The sequence below is a fragment of the Python bivittatus genome, unplaced genomic scaffold (assembly GCF_059951505.1).
Source record: "Python bivittatus isolate LINGU-HERP-01145 unplaced genomic scaffold, Pbiv_v1 ctg000810_np1212, whole genome shotgun sequence".
Classification (NCBI taxonomy): domain Eukaryota; kingdom Metazoa; phylum Chordata; class Lepidosauria; order Squamata; family Pythonidae; genus Python; species Python bivittatus.
This window is the reverse complement of record NW_028277111.1, coordinates 1,389,806-1,415,425: the sequence shown is the minus strand read 5'-3', so window position 1 is coordinate 1,415,425 and position 25,620 is coordinate 1,389,806. Positions and strand designations below refer to the sequence as shown.

At 46.6% G+C, this 25,620-nt stretch overlaps 2 protein-coding genes across 6 annotated transcripts; both read left to right on the top strand.

Moving 5' to 3' along the window:
• The first annotated feature begins 811 nt into the window (after positions 1-811).
• LOC103055866 (uncharacterized) lies at positions 812-7,644 on the top strand. The gene is made up of 2 exons (XM_007443058.3): positions 812-916; positions 5,122-7,644. Exons 1-2 carry the CDS (start codon positions 892-894, stop codon positions 6,177-6,179), a joined length of 1,083 nt encoding a protein of 360 aa, XP_007443120.1. The 5' UTR covers positions 812-891; the 3' UTR covers positions 6,180-7,644.
• A 3,835-nt stretch (positions 7,645-11,479) lies between these two features.
• On the top strand, positions 11,480-23,861 carry LOC103056113 (uncharacterized). 5 transcript variants are annotated; one of them, XM_088129587.1, is made up of 5 exons: positions 11,480-12,151; positions 13,718-13,769; positions 15,151-16,095; positions 16,419-16,536; positions 17,539-23,473. In XM_088129587.1, the coding sequence occupies exons 3-5, from the start codon at positions 15,373-15,375 to the stop codon at positions 18,507-18,509; spliced, it is 1,812 nt and encodes a 603-aa protein (XP_087985713.1). In that variant the 5' UTR covers positions 11,480-12,151; positions 13,718-13,769; positions 15,151-15,372; the 3' UTR covers positions 18,510-23,473. The 5 variants fall into 5 exon arrangements, 4 of the variants coding, with proteins under 4 accessions (XP_087985713.1, XP_087985715.1, XP_087985714.1 ...); XM_088129589.1 differs by lacking the exon at positions 11,480-12,151 and adding an exon at positions 12,158-12,332; XM_088129588.1 differs by lacking the exon at positions 11,480-12,151 and adding an exon at positions 12,158-12,639.
• Positions 23,862-25,620: the final 1,759 nt, after the last annotated feature.

Here is a 25,620-nt window from a genome sequence, read left to right as displayed (position 1 = left end):
CTACGAACACCGTTTCCTGGTCAGGCAAGGCCATAACTGGCACACAAGATGCCTTTGTGCAAAGGTCCTCCTAAGTGAGCCTGAAAGAGCAGTTTGGGGATAGATCGTCATGGAGAAACTCTGTGTGGTTGTTAGGAGTTGAAAAGGACTTGATGGCATATAATCAATCAAAACCTCTTAGCCACAGCTGCCACCTGGTTGTCAAGCAGAATCTGGGAGTCCAGCAGGACCTCTAGATTACATACCAGCTTGGCATAGAAAAGCCAAGAGTCTAAAATGGAATATCTCTGGAATAGGAGAGCTTCTTCATCCAGAGGCCCTCTGTCTTTCTGGGACTGACATCAAGGCCCCATCCAGTGTCTCTCTATATCAGTGTTTGTCAATCTCCGAGCCTATAAGATGTGTGGGCTTCAACTCCCAGAATTCCCCAGCCAGCATGCTGGCTGGGGAATTCTGGGGGTTGAAGTCCACACATCTTAAAGGCTTGGAGATTGACAAACACTGCTCTATATGCACTCTGTGGCCCACAGCAACCTGTCAATTGATCAGAGGTGAGAAATTAGATCTGGTGTAGTAACCAGATCCAAAAGGTAGGACACTGTAGTCCCAGGTAGGCCAACCTGGATGGTTCATCTGCGGGCCACGTACGTCCGCATATTTTGACAGACGGACATCACCCAAGGGGGATTTCCCTTGCTCTTAAAGAAAAGTTGGAGGAATAATTCCTGGAACTAGCCCAGGTTGGCAAACAATGGGTTAAGCCAAGTGTGTTTTCCTTCCTAGAAGGGCCGTAAGGGAAGCTGGGGAAGGGGCTGACACTACTTCCGGGATCTCTCCCCCCCCCACCCCCAGGCGTGAGAAAGTGGCTTTTGTACTCCCCGCAGGTGCAGGATGAGCAGCTGCTGCGACGGGTTGGGTGAGTCTAGGAAGTGGGGAGGGCGAGGATGATGGGGCCTGGGGTCTGAGCTGCAACCATTCAGGATGCTGCAAGGGGGGGACGGGATGGGAGGGGGAGGGGGACCCCCAGTTAAAAAACAAATAATAAAATAAGAGATCCCTGCACATAGAAATCTAGCATGTTGAGGACAAATCTGCCAATATAGTATGAGGTAGGGTTTTGATCCTGAAGCTGAAAAGGATGCTGTGCAAACGCAGAAGGTGCAATAAAAGGCCACCGATGCTATCTGGGGAGGGTGCAGCAATTTACAACAACCGGGCCTAGTAAAACATCGAGCAAGAGGAGTGGCCTCACTGTTCACAAAACCTTGCATGGTGCCCAAAAAGTGCCTCTCCACTGTTTCATGTGCTTTCCTAAGAAATGGGTGCCACGCAGGTGCAAGAGCATCTCTGAGAGCAAATACGCCAGCCAGCCTAGAATTTGCTCTCATTTTTCAGCCATTTCTTTGCCCGTTATCATGATTGATGGTTAAGACTTTTTAAAGCAGCCAGGCCTGGGAGTGAAGGGTTTGAGATTATCAACATGCCCACCCCCGAAATCCATCCCAGCCTTAGGTATGAACAAGGAAATGCTTACATAGGTTCCTAGATACAGAGAAGCCACAGCTTCTGCTATTTAGGGAAAGTTTTTGATTGATGTCCCATCAAGTTGGTGTTGACTCCTAGCAACCACATAATTTTTTTACAGGAGGATCTGTCCCCAGCCCAGTCCTTCAGATATTCCAACAGTGCCACTCTAAATGAGTCCATCCCTCTGGCTGGTCCTCCTCTTCTTCTGGTTCCTTCCACCTTTTCCAGCATCAGAGCTTTCGCCAGAGAGCTGGGTCTTCACATAATGTGTCCGAAGTAGGATAATTTGAGCCTGGTCATTTGTGCCTCAACTGAGAACTCTGATTGACTTGTTTTATGATTTAGGGAAAGTATGGCGGCGGCTGCTGCTGCTTCTTGAATTCATCTGTGGTCAGATCTATTTAGACTCACAGTGGCTTACAAACAGATTAGAAGTGCCATGGCAGCACCCCTAAGGAGCTCTAGGCATAAAAATGGAAATCCGCTATTTAAACTTAAATTTGACCCTTAAAGCTGTAGTATGTGGATCATTTGCACCTTATCAGGGGGTTGTGTGGCTCCTAACTTCGCCGTGCAACAAATACCCACTTTGCCGCTGCTTCGGTCTGGTCCATCCAGTTTCCTCCTCTGTATGATGGTGCACTTGTGGGGGGATGTGCATGCACACATGCAGGTATAAATAAGAGAGAATGTGTCTGTGTCCTCATGACACGCTTAATCAGGTCACTGAAGGACCTAGCAACATGCAAAACTCAGTTAAAACTAATATCAAAACTAAATATACTAAATATAAAACAATACACACACACAAACCTAAATAAAACTAAATATCAGTTAAAAGTAATATTCACTTCCCGCCCTGCCCTGCCCCCCAACTGCTGCAGAGATTTAAGGAAACAATTTGTTGCCTAAAAACAATCCACTCTCTGCATCCACAAAAATGGGGCTGATTTTTCTGTTTGGAAAATAGGTGCAAAGTGGGTGCTTTCTGAGTATACTCAAGTCCAGTGTTCTGTTTCTCAAGTGCCACTGGAGAGTCCATCTGGAAAAGAGAACAAAGTATTGAGGAATCTCCATTTTTGCTTGTAAAAGGCTATGGCATCACAGAGAACAGGCAACATAATGGCTGGGGACATTTCTCCCCTGCCTGACTAGAGGTTAGTTTTAGATTCTTTTGATTGGTTTTAAAATGAGATTAATTAGCTGAGCAGAATGAAAAGGGCCTCTGCCCTGCTGTAAAGTGAAGGCCAGTCTTTGGCATTTTCTTCATTCCACCAAAGGCTTCTGAGCTGCATACTGGCTGTCTTAGAAAATAAACATGGTGAGAGGTTCCAATTCAGGGCACTGAAAACCAAGTTCCTCCTTAAGCAGGTGTTTTGTGTTCAAACTTGCTTATCATGCCAGCCTTTTTTTTTTATACCCACCCAAAACATTCTCTACAAGTTTCAAGGATGATCACTAAGCCAAAAGGTTTGGCCACCCCGGAAGTAGCAGATAATGGGGAAAAAAGCTTTGCTTGTGTTAGCATCACGGTTATCCTGAGACTCAACCTACATTTTCTGAATTCACACGACACAACTGTTGCTCGACCCCATTTTCTGAACCATAAACTGAACAGACTAAACTTGCATGATACGTAAGGATAAAATATGATCGGCAAGTTTGTGGATTGTGCAAGCACAGACATTGACCATCATATTAGCTGAAACTATAACAGAACTAGATGGAACTGATTCCTTATAGACACATTTTATGTATGTATATATGTATGTTTGTTCATCTATGGGGCTGTGAAAATTTAAGAAAATAAAGGTTTCCAAGTTTGAAGTCCCACTTCTTTTTTCCCCCTGCCCATATTAAAAAACCAGTTTATTTTTATTGGAAAATGTAGAAGGTGCTTGAAACAAATTCTTATCTGTTAACTTTGGATCTGCTGAAAATGAATGGGATTCATTTTAAACATCTGTAGCCTAAATCAGTGTTCAGAGGGGAGCAGGAAGACTGCCAGAAGCTTGGGGGGAGGAAAATAGTAAAGCAAAGATAGCTGGGGGGACAGGGGGCAGGGGGAGAGGAAGGTGAATAGATTTGAAAGAGACAAAAATTGTAGGATTCTATTTGTCTGATGGGATTGTGGGTGAAGAAAGGATGAAAAATCTGCCGTGGGAAGGATCTACCTCTAAGGCAGTGTTTCTCAACCTTGACTGGCTGGGGAATTCTGGGAGTTGAAGTCCATACAGCTTAAAGTTGCTAAGGTTCAGAAACACTGCTCTAAGGACAGGTTTGAAGGTTTACCAGTAGAGTTCCCAAAGCAATATGTTATTTTGTAAATGTTGTAAAAATTGCTTCCCCCACCACCACTGGATTCTGGATCTCATGCCCCATATAGAAATTGGGCAGGCTGGTGATGGGAGATTTTCATTCCACTTCTGTTCTTGATGTCCAAAAGGCAAAACTGCTTTCTGCATACTGGGCACAGAAACCACTCAGTCTGACTGAGGAAGTAGCAAAGTGTGCTCTGTTCTGGCTGCATTTGAGTTGCCAAATCTTAATTAGCTCCTTCTGTTTATCCTCCAGAAGGGCTGGCAAAGAAGGGCCAGAACACAGAAATAACAAGGTAACCAGGGGCACCAGTGTAAGCCTGGATTTATATGCAATCCCAGTTGAAACCATACAGCTTCTGAGACTCTGATGGTTTCTGAACAATCTTAAAGGGCAGCCCCACAGAAAGAGAGTGGTAGCAGTCTAGCCTAGCTATAATAGGAATATAAAGTATATGGTTGAGACCCCTGAAAGCATTTCAGCTTTAGGAATACAAATGGTTGTGTTTTTTTTAAAAGCTGTGAATTTTTCAGATTTTTAATTTTTTTTCTGATTAAAATATATTAGCATATTGTTACATTAGCATATTTACCAATTAGCATATTCCTCTCAATAACCATAGCCTGTGCAAGTATTTTGGCTATATTATTTGAGGTGAAGGAAAGAGATTTTTTTTAAGGAAAGCAAACATCATATACTGTAACTTTGAAGCTGACAAACATACCTGAGGTGGAAAAATTATCCACAGAAAATTTGGATCCTGAAAAATTTTCCAGCCCACATCAATAGATTTTTGCTTTCTTTTTCTTGTTGTTTTCTTGGATTCTTTCTGCTTTTTTACACGTTCATGTAAGTCAATGCTGTAGAACAAGGGGTCAGCAAACTATGCCCTGTGGGCCAAATCCAACCTGCCACCTGTTTTTGTATGGCCCGTGAGCTAAGAATGGGCAGGTGGGTGGGTGGCAAATCGCCAGGCCCAAGCCTCAGCTGAGCTCCCAGACAGCACCAGCAGCCTATCAACAGCTTCCTTGCTGACGGGCTGGTGCCGTCCAACAGCTGCCAGACTCCTTGGCCTGCAGACCTGCCAGCCATGCCCACAGAGGTGGGGTGGGATCAGGCCCTTTACGGAAAGGGTTTGCCAACCCTGCTATAGAAAATGAGTCATAGTGCCACAGCCCATTTTGATGACTTCTGTTGAATCATTCTCCGTTCCGCTCGCATGAACCTCTTTGTTTCTCCCTTCCTGACCTAAAAATGCTGCTGTTTCTATTGTAGAAGATGGTCATTGGGAAAATGTGGATGAGGAACAAACTTTGGGGGTATTGCCCCCAAATGCTACAGCTCAGGATGTGGCGGTGACACTTGAGAACCCAGATGAACCAGAAAGGCAGGAAGGAAATCAGATAGAGAAATGGAAGAAAAGCGCCCTCCTTTTTCAAAGCCGAGACTTCCCAGAAATCCAGCAAACAGGAATCACCAGAGAGAGGAAGAACAAATGCTCCGTGTGCGGGAAAACATTCCACGATCACTCCAACCTCAAAAGACATGCAAGGACCCACACGGGGGAGAAACCGTATCGGTGCTTGTATTGTGGGAAGAGTTTCAGTCGGAACACAAACCTGGCGTCACATCACCGGACCCACACGGGGGAGAAGCCATACGTATGCTCATTTTGCAACAAGACTTTCTGCGACAAATCAAGCCTCAATCGCCATCAGAGGATCCACAGCGGGGAGAAGCCCTATGAGTGCGACCAGTGTGGGAAATGCTTTGACCTGAGCCAGTCGCTGATCAGCCACCAAAGGACCCACACGGGGGAGCGGCCCTATCAGTGTCCCGTGTGCGGCAAGACCTTCAACCGGAGTCAAAACCTTCGGAGCCACCAGCGAATCCACACAGGGGAGAAACTGCACAAGTGCACTGAGTGTGGGAAAAGCTTCAGCCGTAGCCAGAATTTGTCGCGGCATCAGAGCAGCCACACCAAGCACCAACTCTACAAGTGCCCTGAGTGTGGGAAGGGCTTCCGTCTCAGCCAGTCCCTCACTAACCACCAGAGGACCCACACAGGGGACAAACCATACAGATGTTCCCAGTGTGGGAAGAGCTTCAGCCTGAGTCAAAACCTTACCAGCCACCAGAGAGTCCACACGGGAGAAAAACTCTACAGATGTTCTGAATGTGGCAAACACTTCAGCTGGAGTCAAGATCTGCTCCGTCACCAGAGAATCCACACTGGGGAGCAACCGTACCGTTGCTCGGAGTGCAGTGAGCGTTTCAACCGGCGGGAGAATCTGATTAGGCACATGAAAATACATCTGGGAGAAACCACGTAGATGGAGGGAAGAGGTTTAGCTGTCACCAGTCCCTCATCAATGCATGAAAAGATGTATTTCCCCCTCCAAATCTGCACATGAAACTGTTTTCCTTTCCTTTCTCCCACATCTTTGAAAAATGTTTTAACTGTATTTTTTGAAAAGGAGCAGCGGGCTAAACGGATCGTGAATTGTCTTTTAAGCTTTTGTGGGGCGATTTGCAACCTGCTAGAGTTAGAATTAAACAAATACCGAAGCCGAGACTGGAAAGACTGTGCAGCCAGTTGGTTATATTGTCTCCTGAAAGGCCTTCCATAAGGAGCGCGTGATCAAATAAAAGACTGAATGGATTCACACATTGCACACCTTGTGATTTCTTGGGTTTAGACTTAGCCAGAGGCATCCGTGGGGGAGTCAGAAAAGTCAAGTTGATATAGAGAGTAAGGAAGATGACCTTGACGGAAATATGCAGGAAATGTAACCTAAACAAAAGGGGCTGAAACATTTTGAAGTCCGGAGCAACAAGATAACGTTCAGAAGCAGCTTGGGCAGACACCTCCCTGTTTCAATGGTATATAAGAAGGTGGGGAGGGATAACTCAGACTTGCGAGATTGTATGATTATGGCCAATCTCAATAAAAGTTGTTTTAGCCTTCCTACGGAGTTGGTTTCCTGGTCTGGTCTACTGAGTGGAGCAGACAGATGGCGGTGGCTGTGACAGCAGGATCACATCCCCATCTCCAATTTTACCTGTGTCTCTGTCTTTGGAACAGCCTCCGCTCACAGAGCCGCGTGGCCCCTACCTTCCCTGCCTTCAAGCATTCTGTACTGAAGTGAGTCTTCCCTCAACACTTGGTTTAAGATGGATGGATGAGGCCCTTTGAGTGGGGGGAGGGATGTGGACGGATGCTTTGTGCTCTGAGACAGTTGGATGCTTTGATATTTTTATGGAATCGTTCTTTTTCTCTGTGAACCCCTCCCTCCCCTGCAGACCCTTCTGGGCTTAGCTCAAAAGCAGAACATTTGGGCCCAGATGCCTGTTTGCAGAGTATTTGGGGACTCTATGTTGGTCTTTCAGTCCAAAGTATTCTTGCCTTTGCACAAAATGGCTGCCACTGTGGGTGTGGCCATGCCCCAAACATCAGCCTACCAGAAGGAAAACTAGCCCTGTGAGATTGCTGTCTACCATCCGAATGGGACCTTCATTGCTCTCAAGAAATGGCGACACCTCAACGGCTAGGTGTTTTGCTTTAATCCCAGCCAGATTCCAACCAATTTATGGATTGATTGACTCTTTTGTTAAAAGAAACCTGTGGGCACCAAGGGAGAGGCCTACCTGGCTAATTGCAACCTAGGTTCGAGAAATTTAGCACACTGTGTGAGTCCAGCCAATCCTGGCTTATTCCGTAAGCGACTGCTAAACCAATCTTGTCTAGTACAGCGCATGAATCGGGCACTGTACATGTTTCATCTGCTGTTTTAAAAGAAATTATTATAAAAAGCACTTGACTCACAAAACTTTGAATCTCTTCCTGATCTCTGATTTTTTTTTTTTTAATTTCATCTTTGTCCCCTCTTTCTTCACAGGAGGTCAGCCTGGGGCACACCTCCTCTCCCCTTACTAGATTTATCTCCCTTCTTTCCTCGCAGAGCTGATAGTATTCCTGCCTCAGTTTTATTCCTGCAACAATCACCTTAGATCAGTGTTGTCCAAACTTGGCCACTTTAAGATGAGTGGACTTCAACTCCCAGAATTCCTCAGCCAGCATGGGAATTCTGGGAGTTGAAGTCCACACATCTTAAAGTTGCCAAGTTTGAAAAACACTAGTTTAAACCAGCAATTCAGTACAGCAATTTAAATTAATGGCTGGGGAATTCTGGGAGTTGAAGTCCACTCATCTTAAAGTAGCCAAGTTTGGACAACACTGCCTTAGATGTTCCAATAGTAGAGAATAGATGTAGCTCAGGGTTCAGCTGTTGGGTTCTTGGTGTTCTCTTGCAGACTTTTCATTACCAGGCTAGGTAACGTCAGTGCAGGGGGGAGTGAGTATGCTACTACATATATATAAACAACAATCTCCACTCTGTCCTGCACTGATGATGCTACCTAGCCTGGTAAGGAAATGTCTGCAGGAGAATAGCCAAGCTCAGAGAACACCAAGAATCCAACATCTAGATGTCTTGGAATAAAACTCCCATTATCCCTACCCAGCATGCTCCTTTGCCTTGGTATTTAGAGCAATGTTTCCCAACCACGGCAATTTCCAGGAGTGTAGACTTCAAATCCCAGAATTCCACAGCTGGCATGGCCGTTGATGAGAGTTCTGGGAGCTGAAGTCCACGTATCTGGAAGTAACCAAGGTTGGAAAACACTGATTTAGAGAGCGTGGGCGGTACAGTTCAATTCATCAGGTGGGCACCAGGTTAGGGAAGGCTGTTATCCAGCCTTCTGGCTGTTAAGAAAAGGAGCCACAGGCCAAAAAGGAAAGAGGAAAACCAACCTATAACTAGGTAAAATTGAAACTCAATAAAAGAGTGGCTAAGAGACCACAGCGGAGGGGCCAATCTGAGCTTATTTCTGCAATTCTACAATCTAGGTCAGTTTCTCAACCTTGGCTACTTTAAGATGTGTGCACTTCAACTCCCAGAACTCCCCAGCCAGCTGTGCTGGCTGGGGAATTCTGGGAGTTGAAGTGCACACATCTGGTTGAGAAACACTGATCTAAATTGTAATCCCATCTGTATTTACTCTCCTATAAGAGCAGAGCACATCCCATTTCTCCCAAGTTGCCTCCACGCTCCTTGATTGCATAAGGTTTAATAAAAACCAGTGCCTCGAAAGAGCCTCAGACATGGGTACCATTTAAATACTTTGGCCTAATAACAGTCCCAAATGCCTATGCTATATAGAGATTATTTTGGCTGCAACATTTTGCACCAGCTGAAGTTTCCAAAGGCATTTCAAGGGCAGCTAATTAAGAGGGCAACTATGTAAGAGCATGGTGAGTAATTTAATCTGAATTAGGCATGTGCAACTGGAGGGAAAAAGGCCTCATCCAATGTCTAGGCCAGTGCTTCTCAACCTCAACAGCTTTAAGACATGTGGACTTCAACTCCCAGAATTCCCCATGCTGGCCAGGGAATTCTGGGAGTTGAAGTCCATCTGTCTTAAAGTTGCCAAGGTTGAAGAACCCTGGCAAAAAGGACCAGGCTCAAATTATCCTATTTCGGACACATTCTGCAAAGACCCAGCTCTCTAGAGAAGGCTCTGATGCTGGGAAAGGTGGAAGGAAAGAGAAGAAGAGGAGGACCAGCAGCAAGGGGGGTGGACTCGGTTACAGTGGCGATGGGGGCACTGTTGGAAGACCTGAAAGACCAGGTTGGAGACAGAATGTGGTTGCTAAGAATCGACAACAACTTATTTCATTTATTTATTTCATTAAATGTATTAAAGCCGCCCATTCCAGCAGACTGGGCAGCTTACAAAATATAACACTTAAATTAAAACAATTCAAAGCATAGACAAAACAAAACAGCCTGGATTAGGGGTGCCATCTGTATCTCAGGGGTGATGCTGTTCCAGACTCAATGGCCCATAATCAATACAGAGCAGTGTTTCTCAACCACATGCCAGCTGGGGAATTCTGGGAGTTGAAGTCCATGCGTCTTGAAGTGGCTGAGGTTGAGAAACACCGATTTAAAGCACTTGTTACTTCAGCAGTCCAGCTATGCTAACTTACTTAACTCTGCTTACTTCCAGACTCCTTGAGGTCCAAACACTGATCACTCCCAGCAGTTGTGAGCGAAGAGTGTTGGTGAGTTTTTTCCCCATGTGCCTTGATTAGTTCCAAAGCAACTCTTGCTTCTAGACCAGTGTTTCTCAACCTTAGCCACTTTAAGATATGTGGACTTCAACTCCCAGAATTCCATGCTGGCTGGGGAATTCTGGGAGTTGAAGTCCACACATCTTAAAACTCCCAAGGTTGAGAAACACTGTTCTAGACAGTAGCTCCAAGTACTAGAACCTGGTTCTAGATGTTCAGGTGTGACAGCAATCCACACATGTTCAGAGTTTCTCTTTCTAGGACTGGACACTAGAAATGTGTTCCTAGTTCCTTCACTCTTCCTTGGCTGGCCCTCAACAACTCCTCTACAGCCATTGGCAGAAAGAATCTGAGGAAAGTAGTATGGAGGCTGTGTGTGGAAATAATGATTTCCCCTTTTCTCCCCCAGATACAAACAAATTAGGACGTTTCTGGTTTTTCAGGTGCAAAATATTCACTGGAAGATTGCAATGTGTTATATTTGTTTCGCCTTGGGTGTGAGATAGTGAATTGTGTATGTTTGTGAGTGTGTTAGCGTTACCAGTTTGCCTTCTAGAAAACAGATATTGTTTATAGTTTGTGGGTGAAAATCTGTGATTTGGCATTTGAAATTCACAGCAGCAAGGTTGCTCAGAGTAGCATATGCAATTCTATTCCTCCCAAGTCCTTATTTTAATTTCAGAAGCGTCTTGAGAAGCAGGTTAAACTGGATAAGTGGCACAATAAAGTCATAAAATCACAGAATTGGAAGAGATGGTTGAAACCAGTGTTTTTCAAACTTGGCAACCTTAAGATGTGCGAACGTCAACTCCCAGAATTCCCCAGCCAGCATGGGAATTCTGGGAGTTGAAGTCCACACATCTTAAAGTTGCCAAGGTTGAAAAACACTGATTTCAACCAGCAATTCAGTACAGCAATTTAAATTAAAATATTCCGAAAAGATGGTTATCCACCTTCTGTATGGACATGTTGGTGAAGAGGAGCACACACAACAATTTGTGTAGTTTCTGCCTCAAGGCCTAACAGAGGGTATGCTATTTAGCTCTCAAATTCAAAGATAACATTATGCTATTGTCTGTATCTTGTAATCTCTAGATCTGTTCACCCATCATGGATAAGAAAATACAATTGCCAGCTTCACATAGCTTGCCGCACCTGAACAAATCTCATTATGGTTTAATGCAGTGTTTCTCAACCTTGTCCACTTTATGATGTGTGGCTGGCTGGGGAATTCTGGGAGTCGAAGTCCACACATCATAAAGTGGACAAGGTTGAGAAACACTGGTTTAATGTAATGCCCTGGTTTATAAAACATGGCATTCATAACACACTAAGCCACAAAGCCAACTTTAATTAAAAAACACAACATTATTAGCATTTTTAATGTTCACGAATTTGATAGTCTCCCAGAAATGAAGGATCTGGTTAGCACCTTTTCCGACTAGCAAATGTTATTAAAAGGCATAATCTTTTGTGAGTTTTTAATAAAATGTGTTAGTCGAAAAAAGGTGCTACTAGATTTGTCGTTGTTTGTCACCATACCAACAAGGCTCTCCTCCTACAATAGCCTCGAAACTGTCCCATCAGAAGTTCCCCAAAGTAAGATCATCCTCTCATTAAGATGACCCACCCGACTCACCTTGCCTGGGCTCTGAAGGTCAGGCCGGGTTAATGCCTGGATAGGAGACCACCAGGAAACCCCACCGTGTAGTCTAAACTAGGAAATCGGGGAAAAAAAACACCAACCGGGGAGAAGGCGAGAGAAAGCCACTTCTGTCCTGTCGGGAGGAAAGCCCCGAAGGAGCCCGGGCTTCCTTTCATCACCCTTCTACCCGAGGCTCCTGGAGAACACCGACCCCGGCTCGCTGGCACCGATCGGTCGGTACCCGAGGCGGCTCCCCCCGCCACGGACCTCGCCCGCCGCGCCCTGACGCCACCCCTCCGTTTCCAAGGCGAGGGCTCCGGAGGGCGCAGGCGGCGGCGGCGGCGGTGGCGGTGCGCTCCGCGGCGCGCCCCAAGAGTTAAAGCGATAGAGCCGCGGCTGGCTGGGAGGCGGCCGTGAGCGCTCAGCGAGGGAGGCTGCGGACGCCGAGGCCCTTCCTGCTTCTCCGCCGGCCCGCAGCCAGCCTCGCCGAGCCAGCCGGGCGCCGGGGCTCGGGGCGGCGCCAGGTCGGGCAGCCTTCGCCGGCAGCGGCGCGGGAGCCGGCCGGGTGGGGCGCGCGGGGGCTGGGCGGGGGCGCCGGGCGGGCGGGCGGTCGACGGCGCGCGCAAGGCGGGCACGCGAGCCTGCTCCGCCCGTCCTCGGCCGGCCAGAGGCGCGGAGAGGCGCCGGGAAGCGAGCGGGAGGCGGGTGAGCGCCTGACAGCCGCCGCGCTCCGGGGCCGGGGCCGGTCCTGGGCTCAGCCTCCGTCCGTCCGTCCGTCCCCGAAGCTGCGCGCAGCCCGGCCCGGCCTCACTCCGTCCGCGGCCATTGTTTCGCCCCCGCCTCGGGAAGCCTGGCGGCGCCGGGCGCGAGGGCCGGGTCTCCGCCTGCGGGAACTTCCACTCCGGCATCAGCCCGGCGCCCCCGCGGGCGGCCCGCTTCGGCCGGCGCTTGCCGCCCCGAGCCCTTCTCCGGCGGGAGACGCACGAGGCGCCGCGCCCGGGCGCAGCAGGCGGTGAGCCGCCGCCGCCGCCGCCGCCGCCGCCGCCCAGCCCGAGTCCGAAGGAGCCGAGCTGGCCTGGCTGGGCGAGGGCGAGGGCGAGGGCAGGTCACCTGCGCGGCGTGCCGCGGCAGCCCCGCGGAGGCTGAGAGAGGGGCGGTGGAGGGAGAAGGGCGCGCGGCTTTTCCAGTAGGGCGTCCTTGAGGTCGGGTGTGTGTGTGTGTGTGAACTTGCCATGTTTGGCCCTTTGGAGAGGGGCCTTCTCCTTTCGGCATTTCCCCCCCGGAGACTTCGCAGTTTTAGCGCAGGGGTCGCCTGACCTCCGTCCCTCTAAGTATCTGCCGTTTTATTTCCCCCCCTCAGAATTAGCAGGCTGATGAGCAAACAAACAGCGACCCAGAGACTCTGCGCAAGGCGGCTTTCTTTGTGGCTGTGAAAGCGCGTCAGCCTGCGGGTCTGCAATTTAATAAATACGGAACAACTTATTTCTTTTATTATCAGGGTTTATGGCACCGCCGGAACCGCTGGCTCCCCAAGTGCAGTCAGAAAGATGATGGACATAATATGGGCGTGTGCATGTTGATCCGCCTATATATAAATAGATAATTAAGCACCACTAGCTAAATATTAGTGCGTCAAACATCTAAAAGGTGCATTGATTTTTTTAAGTGAAAAAGCTTAGGAAGAATAACCGGTGTTAGGAAAGTTTAACAAGTTGGCCCCCTAGCCCATTTCAGCTCCCCCAAACTGGCTCCTGCAATAAAGTAGGAGAGAATCTGGGGAAAAAATATGGGAGAGGTGAAGTTTCATTTGGCTGTTGAAAATGAAAGTCTGTTCTTTCTCCCAGAGGCTTGTATTTTCCAAAGATGCAGTTTGAAACTTGCTGGGGACTTACTTTCAGTTAGACCTTCAGAGGATTGGTCCAAATGTTTATCGGTCGCTGGAATTTGAAGTAGAACTGCAGAACTAAAGTTGGTTGGCATGACATAAGAGGAAAATTGATGGGAAAGGAGGAGGAAGCAAGCAAATTCAAATACTAGGATTTTTTGTTACAATGTTCTTACAGAGTTTCCTTTATTATTATTTTTGGCAGGGAGAAGGTAAACAAGAGGGCTATGCAGATCTTTGGATTCAGTTCCAAAAAGGTGCTTTGGCATATATGGGAATTGTTGTGTGTGTGTATTTGGGGGGGGGGGAGTGCACGTGTGTGTTTTTTGTATTGTTCTTTGTTTTTAAATGTTCTAACAATTGTAAACCGCCTAGAATCTCTGGGAGTTGGGCGGCATATAAATTTAATAAATCTCCAGATCATAATTACTGTAAAATATTTAAAACTCCAGCAAAGTGCCTTAGTGGATGGGGCTGTGTCACGCTTGTGAGTGGAGTCAGGATGCTTTGGAAGACACTTGTCTGAAAGCACTGTCCCCTTATTTTCCGTATTCTTAACATTTGAATCGGTTTTGGGTTTTGTTTTGTTTTTTTCCAGCAAATGACAAGGAAGAGTAGTTTTGATCAGTATGGTCAAAGTTCAGGAGTCGTTCAGTGTATATCATTTCTATGGCCTTTTTCCCTCCCCACTCTTTTTATAATACAAAATTTGAAGCAGATACCATTTATTATTCATTAATGCTGCTGTGTGTATTTATATTTTCCTCTTGTAAATTAGTTTCACACCTGGAGAAATTCTATGTATACTGTTGCTAACAGTCCACCTCTATCTGATGGCACATAATCAAATTAGTTCAGTGCAGTTTATACATGTATTCATTGTCTAATATAGAATTAATACATGATTTTCATAACGTACATACATCAAATAAATGTATGATGAAATAAAAACAATATATGATGAAATAAATTGTCATCATCGAATAATATATGATGAAATAAAGCAAAAATTATTTGGATGCTCTGGGCCACCCCTTTTAGCCTCAGAATACTCTCTCCTCCATTAATCTGCCTTTGCAGTATTTATTCTTCTTTACTTTGTAAACAGCTCCCTGGGTCATTTACAGTAAAACCCCCAAGAAAACATATGTACAATTCAAGCTAAAACATACGTTGTAAAATCAAATCAAATAAAAAATCAAGACACCATACCAACAAGGCAGTGGCAAGGCAGTCATCAAAATCTAAAACAATAGCAATTAAAATACGATTAAAAATAAAAATGTCGTTACCTGGGGCTGAAATTATGCTAACATGGGTACCAGTCAAACCTCTTTTGGGGGGATGTTCCATAAATGGGGTGGCATTACAAAAAAGGCTCCCTCCTTTATTTTATTTTGTTTATTTTCTAGGGATGCTGGTGAGGCTTATGTGGGCTTGAGGAATTCTGGGAAATAAACTTTGCATCTTGCCAACATCCCATTCCTTAATATTTGCTAATTAAAAGGCTCTAAAAAATATTTAAAGCCGGGGTGCCATGATGTCTGTTGCATGCCAACACTGCTCCCCCTGAGTAAACTTTGTGATCCGTCTTTCTACAAAAGCTGGCTTTTTATCTCTTGTGTGTTGCTTCTACAGTTCTTTGTGCTTCCCGGGAGAAAATTTAGCACCCCAGGTCTGGAGCAAAGGATCCATCTCCCCAGAAAAAAGCCTTGAGGAGTTTCAAAAAAACCCAAGAGATCTTTTCATCCCTTACACTTCACAGTCATGTGACCGCAGTCCCCAGAGTCACCCTTGGGTGTTTCTTCTCCATCTGCCGCCCTGGATAGAACCGCGTCTGGTCAGGAGTTGAACCCTACGATGAAAATGGAGGCCCCAGAGTCTCCAGCAGACTTGAAGCCAACGTTGGAGCTGGATGGGCCCAGAGAAAGCCCCAGTGTGGCCCCGATGGGGTCTGACCGGCAAGATCTGAGATGGAGAGGACTCCACATTAAGCAGGAGCCCGAAGAGGATTGTCTGTCGTCCCTGCACTGGGAGGCCCAGTGGCAGGAGTTCCTGGGGGGCATGCAGTCCCCTTGCTCAGGATGGGGGGCCAGGCACCTGCCAGGGACTGCTCCGTGGGGGGACACCAAGGCCCCCTTGGCCCACCTGGAGCTGACAGCAGCGAGCAGCCAGCGGTCCACGGAAGGGGCATTTTTCCAACCTCTGCCACCTGGTTTTGTTGGCCCGATGCAGCTGGCTGACCAAGAAAGGCGGAAAGTGAAGGAGGAGGTGGAGAACCAGGATGCCCCTACCCCGGAGCTCCCCTGCCAGCGCTTCAGGCGGTTCCTCTACCAGGAAGCCGAGGGACCCCGAGAAGTCTGCAGTCACCTCTGGGAGCTCTGCCATCAGTGGCTGAAGCCGGAGAGACACAGCAAGGAGCAGATCCTGGAGCTGGTGATCCTGGAGCAGTTCCTGGCCGTCCTGCCACAGGCGATGGAGTGCTGGGTCCGGGAGTGCCACCCTCACACATGTGCTCAGGCCGTGGCCCTGGCTGAGGACTTCCTGGTGAGGCATCCAGAGGAAGGGAGGCAGGAACAGAAGGTGAGAGCTTGAAGTCCAGTTTGGGAGCTCAGATGGGCCACCAGCCTTCCAAATCCAGAAGCTGGATCTATGAGCTGCCCTTTAATTTTCCCAGGTGCCCCAGAGGGACATCCTTTTGGGTGCATTGAGGCATTATAGTAATTACAAGAGCAATCCTGGCCACCTTTAAGAACTGCCACTATCAGCTGGTCAGCCGGGCGGGGGAAACCATCAGTGTCTAGAAGGGACCCACCTAAAAACACCATGAAACATGGTATCCTGCCTTCCTTAATCCTCGAGCCGCACCCCATCTGGGCTAATTCCAAACGTTTGCTTATCTTTAGGGCCCAGGGATGTTTCATGTGGTGACTGTGAATTTTCCTGACTCCGAACAAGCATCGTCTGAAAGGCCGCTTAGCAGGGCAGTCAAACAGGAGGTCAGCGAGGACGGCCTTTCTCAGAGTAAGCTGCTCTTATTACAGACATTGCCGTCAATCAGGAGAATTGTGTGCAATTGTTCTGAGAGACGAGCATGCTTTTATTGGTGCCAGCGATGCTGAGTTTGCCCGTTTGGCTCCATGTTAGAAGCATGATTCTCTTGTAAAAACAACTGATAGATCACTTGATTTAGGGATTACATCTATTACAGGCAGTCTTGATTTCTGGGTGGGTGGCACCTAACGATGTAGAGAGCCAGGGAGATGGCCTTGAAGCAAAAATTCAGAAGCTGCTAGGTCAGTGGAAAGGGCAAAAGCAAGAGAGCCTTTGGGACTGAGTCACTGGGTTATAAGAGGGAGGGGAGGAAAAAACACGACAGACTTGCAAGAGTCGGTTATTATTGCTCTCTCGATAAAGTGTAGTTCTCGTCTTCCTGTGGAATTGATTGTTCTGGTCTGGTCTACCTCGTAGAGCTGACAAACTAGACTTGCTCCACAGTTACTGGTAATTTATTTCGAAAATTAATTTTGTAGTGGAAGAGATTTTTCGGTACCTTTTTTTTTTTTTTTTTTTTAATAATCAGAGGTATATCAGGGAATAAGAGCAGAGGGATGACCAGGAAGCAGAAGCCAAGGCAGGGAAGGATCTGGCAGGAAAAGAAAAGAATCAGATGAGAAGCAAATACGTTAACTTTAAAAACATTAAAAGAGGGTGTGGGATTTGCAAAGGAACACGGAAGGGAAATGCCTTTAGCAGGAAAGATATTGGCCAAAGGGGCAGAAAGGGAACATCAGACTGAAGAAACAGTTACTGTAGTAGGTTGAAGTAAGACTGAGAAAGAGGACGTATTTTTGCAAAGAGCTACCCCACTGAACAATCTGATTTTGGAAATTGTTCATAGAAGCAACCTGTAGCTAACTCTCCAAGAAATCTCAGTATTTCCTTCCACATGGTTGAACAACTGCGTCTTTAGTTTTCACTCCTCTTTTGAGAATGAATTTTGTTTGGGTTTTCTCTTTATTCCAGCAGACGATGGGCAGGTGGGTGAAAACAAAAAAGCCAACGAGTGGAAAAACAGCCTGGGAATGGAGCCACATGGGTCATTGTCCCGGGAGAGGCGGGAAGGGACAGGTGGACCCGGAGAGGCGGGAGACGCGCCCAGGAGTCCCCAGCGCCTGCAGGAGAATGGCCCCAGAGCAACGGATGCTGGTGCTTCGGAAGGGAAGCAGTCTCTGTGTTCAAACTGTGGGGGAAGCTTCAATCCTGTCTCTGGCCTCGGGCCAGAAGGGTTTCCCCTGGGCGTGAATCCGTACAAATGTTCTGTGTGTGACAAAAGCTTCTGTCAAGTTGCCAAACTCATCGCTCATGAGAGGCTGCACACTGGAGACTGGCCGTACAAGTGCTCGTTCTGCGGCAAGAGCTTCAACCGCAGCTCCGACGTCTCCCGCCACGAACGGATCCACACGGGGGAAAAGCCGTTCAAATGCACGACTTGCGAGAAGTGCTTCAGCCAGCGGTCCAAGCTGATCGTTCACGAGAGGTTCCACACGGGGGACAAGCCCCACACCTGCTCCTACTGCGGGAGGAGCTTCCACCAAAGATCAGACCTCGTGAAACACGAGCGGATCCACACGGGAGAGAAGCCGTACAAGTGCTCCGATTGCGGAGGGAGCTTCCACCGGAGTTCGGATCTTGTGAAACACAAGTGGATCCACACGGGGGAGCGGCCGTACAAATGCTCCACGTGTGAGAAGAGCTTCCGGCAGCGCTCGGCCCTCCTGTACCACGAGAGGACCCACACGGGAGAGAAACCGTATACCTGTACCGCCTGCGGGAAAGGCTTCAGCTGTAAAGCCCATCTGGTGCTCCATAAAAGAACCCACACAGGGGAGAAACCCTACAAGTGCAACTTCTGTGGGAAAAGTTTCACCACTAGTTCGTACTTTGTGAAGCACCAGAGAATGCATTTAGGGCAAGAAACGCTGCCAGTGCTGTGATATTTCAAGGCTTTCCCTTTATACAGATCTAAATATACACCTGCATGTAGAAAACTAGTAGGTCAGAAATCCTGAAGACTTAGTTTTCTGTTTGCAGGGATTTTCAAAACAGTAAATGCGGCAGACTTTCAGTCCTGTAGCTGCATTGGGAATAGTCTTGATCAGCTGCTGCAAATGTTGAATTTTACAGTTTGGCTTCATCAGTGAGTGGAAAGAAAAACCCATGCTGAATCGTGATTCTGCACCGGAGAAAATTATGCAGAGAGAAAGGCCTGTAATGGCTTACGTCATTGAAGAAGCCCATTTATAAAATGTATGGGCAAGGACAGCAGTTAGAGAGAAACGCTTTTCCAGTTCCCCTGAAATTAAGAGAATTCAGGGGCAGTTCCTCAAGTGGTAGAGGCCTAGATGCAGGCCTCTGCGTCTCCAGTTTAAAGGGCTGGGTAGCAAGCATTAGGAGAAACCCTTGCAGTGGGCTCCCAGTACTGAGCTTGTGGGCACCCATGGTCCTGCCACCCTCCCTGTTCCTCCTATATTTAATTAATATATTAAAATTAATAATAAATGGAAAACTGACTTACTCAAAGCGAGGCACTGGCCTGTAGGATTTTTATTCCCAAGGGCTTCTTAGCCTTTCTTGGAAAATAAAAATGGTAGATGGCTGTGTGATTGGAAATGTATCCAGATAGCCAGAAAAGTACAAGTCAAGTGAGGGGTGGTGTTGGGGGAAGGGGGTTGTTAATCGAGGGATGCTGTGTGGGCTGGGGTTGGCCACCATTCTAAAATTCTGAATATACCCTCCTGCCCCCATCCAGTAAGACTCGTAGAAGATCATAAGCCATGAATCTGGCCTGGTATAATAAAACATCTTCCTGGGTTCCTAATAAGAATCATTATACAGGTAGTTCTCACTTAAGGACCACAGTAGGGATCAGAAAATTGGTTGCTGAGCAGGGCAGTCGTTAAGTGAGTCACCACGTGACTAGACCCGATTTACAACCATTTTTACGACAGTCATTAAGCGAATCACTGTGGTCATTAAGCAAATCCAACTTCCCCAATGGACTTTTCTGCTGGAATTTGCTTAATGACCACATGGTTGGCTTTAATGACCACAGTGATTTGCTTACCAACTGTCATAAAAAAGGTTGCAAATTGCAATGACATGACCATGGGGGTGTGATGGTTTGCAATGGTCATAAGTGTGAGTACAGGTTGTAAAGCACTATTTCCGAGGCTGTTCTAACTTCGAACTGTTGTTAAACGAATGGTTGTTAAGCAAGGACTACCTGTAAGTTATTTGACAAGAGGCTACAATTCTGAAATCAACCCTGAAAGAGAATTTACCCAAACGTTTTCTCTTGTGTACTCCACCCTGTCCCTCCCACGCACCCAAACAAATACTGGAAAAGGGAAACTACCTTATGGGTAATGGAAACTGGCAAAAATACATACTTTTTCAAACTGCACATAATTTGTTTACAGTATAGAACTGTCAGCAGTATTTCTCCACTTTGGTGACTTTAAAATGGATGGCTGGGGAATTCTGGGAGTCGAAGTCCACCCATCTTAAAGTCGCCAAGGTTGAGAAACACCGTGTTAGATGATACGATGAAAGCAACTGGCTGAAACAGTGAAAAGGAAACCTAGATGAGTTCACGGAGGACAGATCTGTCAGAAGGGATTGCCATCTGAGGAGGTGGTTGACCTGTGAATACATGTTTCAAAATTGCGGGAACGGGTTTGTCTTTATGCTAAGGACGCACACTTTCTTTCCGCCAACGGGCTCCTCTGGCGAGGTTGGGAAGTGAATAGGATCGCAGCATTCCAGCAGAGACCAAATTTGTTAATGGGTGAAATGGACTCCTTAAGCCTCTGCCCCTTCAGATCCCCCCAAATGCAGCTGTCCCCAATTGGTTGGCCCCTCCCATTCGAGGAAGTCTCCTAAACTGCAAAAATGAAGCTTCTCCCAACCTGCTTTATATACAGATGCTAGATTTCTCTAAAACAGAGCGCTGGTCGCCATTAATTCAGGTAGGGTTTTGTAGAGCAGGAAGGTCTGGCGGAGCAGAGATGCCCAGATGCGGTGGCTCTCCTGAGCTTGGTGGCCCCCTGGCATTTTTAAAGGGAATGTTCAAAGTAGGAGTGCATAAAAGATAATGATGTGTACTTCTTCCATTTCCAATTAAAAATAAAGATGGGTGTGTAGAGACAAGAAACTTTGTGAGGCCTTATGGAGGGAAGAGCGCATGGTCCACCATGGCACAGAGCAAGGGCAGTGTTTCTTCTGCCTGTGAGCTTCTCAGAGGCCTCTTGCTTGGTCACATCTGGGAAGATGCCAGGCTGATCCCGGGGAATGCTCAGGGCTGGCCTCAGACACCCAGAGACCAGCATTAGGTGGAGGAGTTGAACTGGTTTGGATCTCTTGAACTGAGGCAAAAGAAAGAATATCTGTGTGACTCTGTTTATGAGATGAAGCTGATTCTCGAAGAATTGGCCCCTCCCTTGCCCCAAATTGGATACGTGAGTTTTAGGGGATAGACCACAGAATGAAGGAGGTTCGCTATAAATTATACGGCAGCTACATAAATTATATAGCTCAGCGGCCAAGAGCCTCCTTGCATGGAGAAGGTCTCTGGTTCATACCCAGTAAGCCAGCCAGCCAGCCAGCAGATGACCAGAAAGGTCGTCTGCTCCAGCTTTGGGAAGGGACAGCTGGTCAGAGTAGAAAAGTCCTAGGGGTGGAAGATGAATGGTCTTGACAATTTGCAATGGGAAGCCTCTTTTTTCTGCAGCTGCGCTTCTGGGGCTCCATGCATTTATTCCCTCGCTTGGAGATGCAGTGCTGTAGGCAAAAGGTTTGTGATACAATTGCTAGGATATACAGAAGTGGCTCTAATTTCTTTTTAACAAAAGTTCCTAAACCAAATCCATTCATGGAGTGGGACATTCCTAAGGCAGTATGAGATACCTCACCCCTTTCGGGTTGCAAGCAGACAGGTGCCATTTTAGAGGGAATTCAAAGGTCCTTGCAGGTAGAAAGCTAGCATGTCAGGGAGAAATGCCACTGGTAAGCATGTTCCTTGCTCTGCTTTAAAGGAAAGCTTTATGCAAGGTGGCATGCAAAAATGGTATTGTCCATTTGTATCTCTGGGCGTATGACAAATTCTGAACTACTTACCGCAGGGTTTCTCGATCTGAGCCACTTTAAGATGTGTGGACTTCAACTCCCAGAATTCCCCAGCCAGGCTGAAGTCCACGCATTTTAAAGTGGCTGAGATTGAGAAACATTGACATACAGAAATAGAGCACAATTGTGTCTTCCCTTCTCGGTTTACATTTCTTCCACCCAGCTGGGGTTGGACTAGATCAGTGTTTCTCAAACTAGACAACTTTAAGACATGTGGACTTCAACTTCCAGAATTCCCCAGCCAGGCTAGTTAGGGAATTCTGGGAGTTGAAGTCCACACATCTTAAAGTGGCTGGGATTGAGAAATACTGACATAAAGAAACAGACCACAATTGTGTATCTACCTCTAGGTTTACTCTCACAGAGTCCAAAAGCACATTGAACCTTTCCCAAAGGGCCTGTGTTTCTATTTTAGCTTTTTGGGAGAAAACAGCCAGATTACCCAGTGAGGGGAGGCTGGTGGGAATTTAGGCCTGTGGGCTTTACAAGTCAGGGAGAAGACCTGGAGATTACATCAAGTTGCAGCTGCCTCTACTTCTGCATATAAACCGCACACGGGATTGTTTAAAAAATGGTTTTATATCTCAAATGCCTTTCCTTTGCTGACATGTCTTAATAGAGATCCGAGGAGGTCGGTGTTGTATCATCGACAGGAATCTGTACGTTTCTATGTTTTGCAAGAAGAAAAAGAAAAAGCATGAGAACGTTTTAATATGTATCCTAGTGGTTGGGACGCTACCTTTTTAATGCCTGTAATATAATTTGCTTATTTCTCAAGGCCTTGATGAAAACTCGATGTGTGTCTTTTGTTTCGTTAACGAGGTGATTCAGGTCGATCACGTTTCTTCATGTGCAGCTATGCAACTGTGGAAGCTTGGCAGCAACACCCTACCCTAAGCCTGACCTTGCCAAAGAATTCTTTGCCTTACTCGGGACTTGACAACGCGTCTGCAAAAGTTACTAGTCCTCAGAAAGGAGGACAAAGAAGAAGTCATCGCACGCATTGATAGGTTGGGAGCGAGAAACGACAGGAATCTACCTGTGCAAATCATTATTTCAAAACTGGTCTTCTCCGGCTCCCCAAACTTGTTGACGTACACTGGGACACCACTGGAATATGGTCCAGGCCTCCACCACACACAGTGCATGGCTACCTCTTTAGACTTTCTGTATCTTATCTTCGGTCCTTTTCTACTCATCCTGCTTTTTTTAAGCAAATCTTGCTGCGCCGAATCAAGAAATCTCTCCCCAGGCCGTTACGAGAAACACTCCGGCCAACGTTAAGGATCTAAACCGCAACAGAAATGGATGCTAAGCTGGGCCTTGTCCTTGTTTCACTCCTGTGCCTAGGATGTCCACAGGGTATGGGCAAAAAAGTCAAGATGGCCGCAATGCGATTGAAGCCAAGCAGGCACAGCTTCAACCACGCTGGTGCGGCCGCCATCTTGTGGACACCTCTGCTCTTGCTTGTGTTGTGTAGTCTTCTCGTCTGCCCCAGCGCCTCCTGGTTGTATCAGAAAACCTATAAAATTCTGTTTCTAGAGGAAATGGGCTGGAGAAAGGTCAGCCATCACTTTCCCGCGCCTTAACTAAGGATCCGCTTGACACCGGCAGGTCCAATCCAGACAGAGCGGTACTTAGAAAAGCACAGAGCATTTTTTTCCCCTGACCTTTGCTGTCTTCCCCACTGTTTCTCCAAAGACATTAAAAGTTTAAGCTAGTGTCTCTCAACCTCGGCGACTTGAAGATGTGTGGACTTCAACTCCCAGAATTCCCCAGCCAGCCATGCTGGCTGGGGAATTCTGGGAGTTGAAGTCCACACATCTTCAAATCGCTGAGGTTGAGAGACACTGATTTAGGCTCCGTGTGGCTCAAGTGTGCATGTTTAATTAAGCTTTTGGACATAAAAGTGAGGACATGGCCACTTTGAGATAACACCACAAGCTATCCCATCCTGGAAGTTTCAACCCTTAAAAAGCAGTGTTCTTTATCTTGGGGGGTCTATGAAATGCATGCACAACCTGAGGTTTTCTGATTTTCTCAGTCTGCCTCAGCCATTAAGGGCAGAACTAGCTTGCAATGTTACTGTTCGTGGTTATTGTCTTGTACGGCACTTGTATATGCCTGTTATGCTGTATTCTTGAAATAAATATTCTTTTGGTTTAGAGGTTCAGCCACAAATCTCATTCTTGGGGGGGGTTAACATCTCAGCAGACCTCCCGAATTTAGCAATCATCAGTTGTCTTATGTAGTTATGTGGGAGCCAGAAGAAGCTGGGAAGAATTTATTTTTTATTTATTTAATAGACTTGTCCCCGGCCATCTCCCCACAATGTGCTTAGGTAGTGCGTAAAACATTAGAAAAGGGAAAGAGAAGCTAAAAGGCTAACGCTAAAGAAACCACAGTTAAGCTGGTTCACATCGTGTGCTAAATCGGAAGTGGCCGGGCTCATACCCCACTTTAAACCCTGATTTTTAAATCACACTATTTGGGGCATCACTCAAGAAATATTTGCTTTATGAGCCACGCTACCTATTGGTTAAAGCAGTTTCTCAACCTTGGGAACTTTAAGATGGGTGGACTTCAACTCCCAGAATTCCCCAGCCAGCCTGTTGAAGTCCACCCATCTTAAAGTTCCCAAGGTTGAGAAACACTGGGTTAAAGAGTTGGGCTGGGGAAAATCCATGAGCCTTTCACATCCCAGTGCAAGGAGAGCCCATTTTTCTGGAGATCCTTTAGTACAGCCCTGGGAGAATTGAAGCCGATTAGGGTTACTTTGGGACCTCCAACCCCTCCTCTGGGTGTGCTGACTGAAAGCAATAGATTCATTGAGAGGATAAAAATGGGGAAGAGAGAGAACAAAGAAGTCTTCCATGTTGCACTCCTTGGAGAAAAGCTGTTAACAATCATAAATACTGTAAATATATTATCCCCCCCAAATCACATTCATCTGATGGGAAATGCCATTCTTTTCCATACCAGTGTGTAGTTTTTGAATATTTGATCCACCGGTAAAAGTAGAAGGCATGTATGAAGTTCTAGCTCAGCTTCATGTCCCACAAGGACCAGACCAATGATTCTGAGAAGGCCACAGATACGAGAACAAAGCTCTGTGGCTCATATGCCCAGCATTTTGTACTGAGAAGAAATTGTTTGTTTGCTTCTGACTCTACATGGCTCAACGAACATCATTTCCCTGTGACTGTTTTTTTGGAAATGCTTTTTTGAACTCTTGCAAGCTTCTGCTTGGGTCATCAGTGATAGTCTCTAAGCACCCTGTCTTCCATCCGCTCTAAGGATTCTTGCTTTTCGTGGTGGGTCCACAATATTTAAGCTTTAGCTTCATTCTTCAGGCTTCCTGGGAGCAGTCTGGTTTCCCTTCTTTTAGCATTGAAGGATCGGTTCTTCCGGCAGTCCAAGGTATTCTCAACAATTTTCTCCAGCACCACAATTCAAAGGCCACCCTTTTTCTTCATATCATCATTCCGATGATCCAGCTTTCAAGGCCACATATTAAAACAGGGAAAATAGTGACCTCATCATTATCTGTCAGAAGGGTGGCATTTCTGTACTTTGGTCAAGCTGTGTGATAGTCTCTCCCAAGTAGCAGATATGTCTACATTTCATGGTGACGTGCACCATCCTTGTGAATATTTAGGCCTAGGAAGATTATCTATCTATCTATCTATCTATCTATCTATCTATCTATCTATCTATCTATCTATCTATCTATCTATCTATCTATGCATCGCATTTATATAGCCGCCCATCTCACAAAAAGCACCTCTGGGCGGCATACAACAATTAAATAACCAGTGAATAAAAGCAGGCATTATAAAAAGATAAAAAGTTAATATTAGAATAAAAACATTATCACAGTCAGTTACCACTTAACTTCTCCATCTATTTGGATTGATTGAC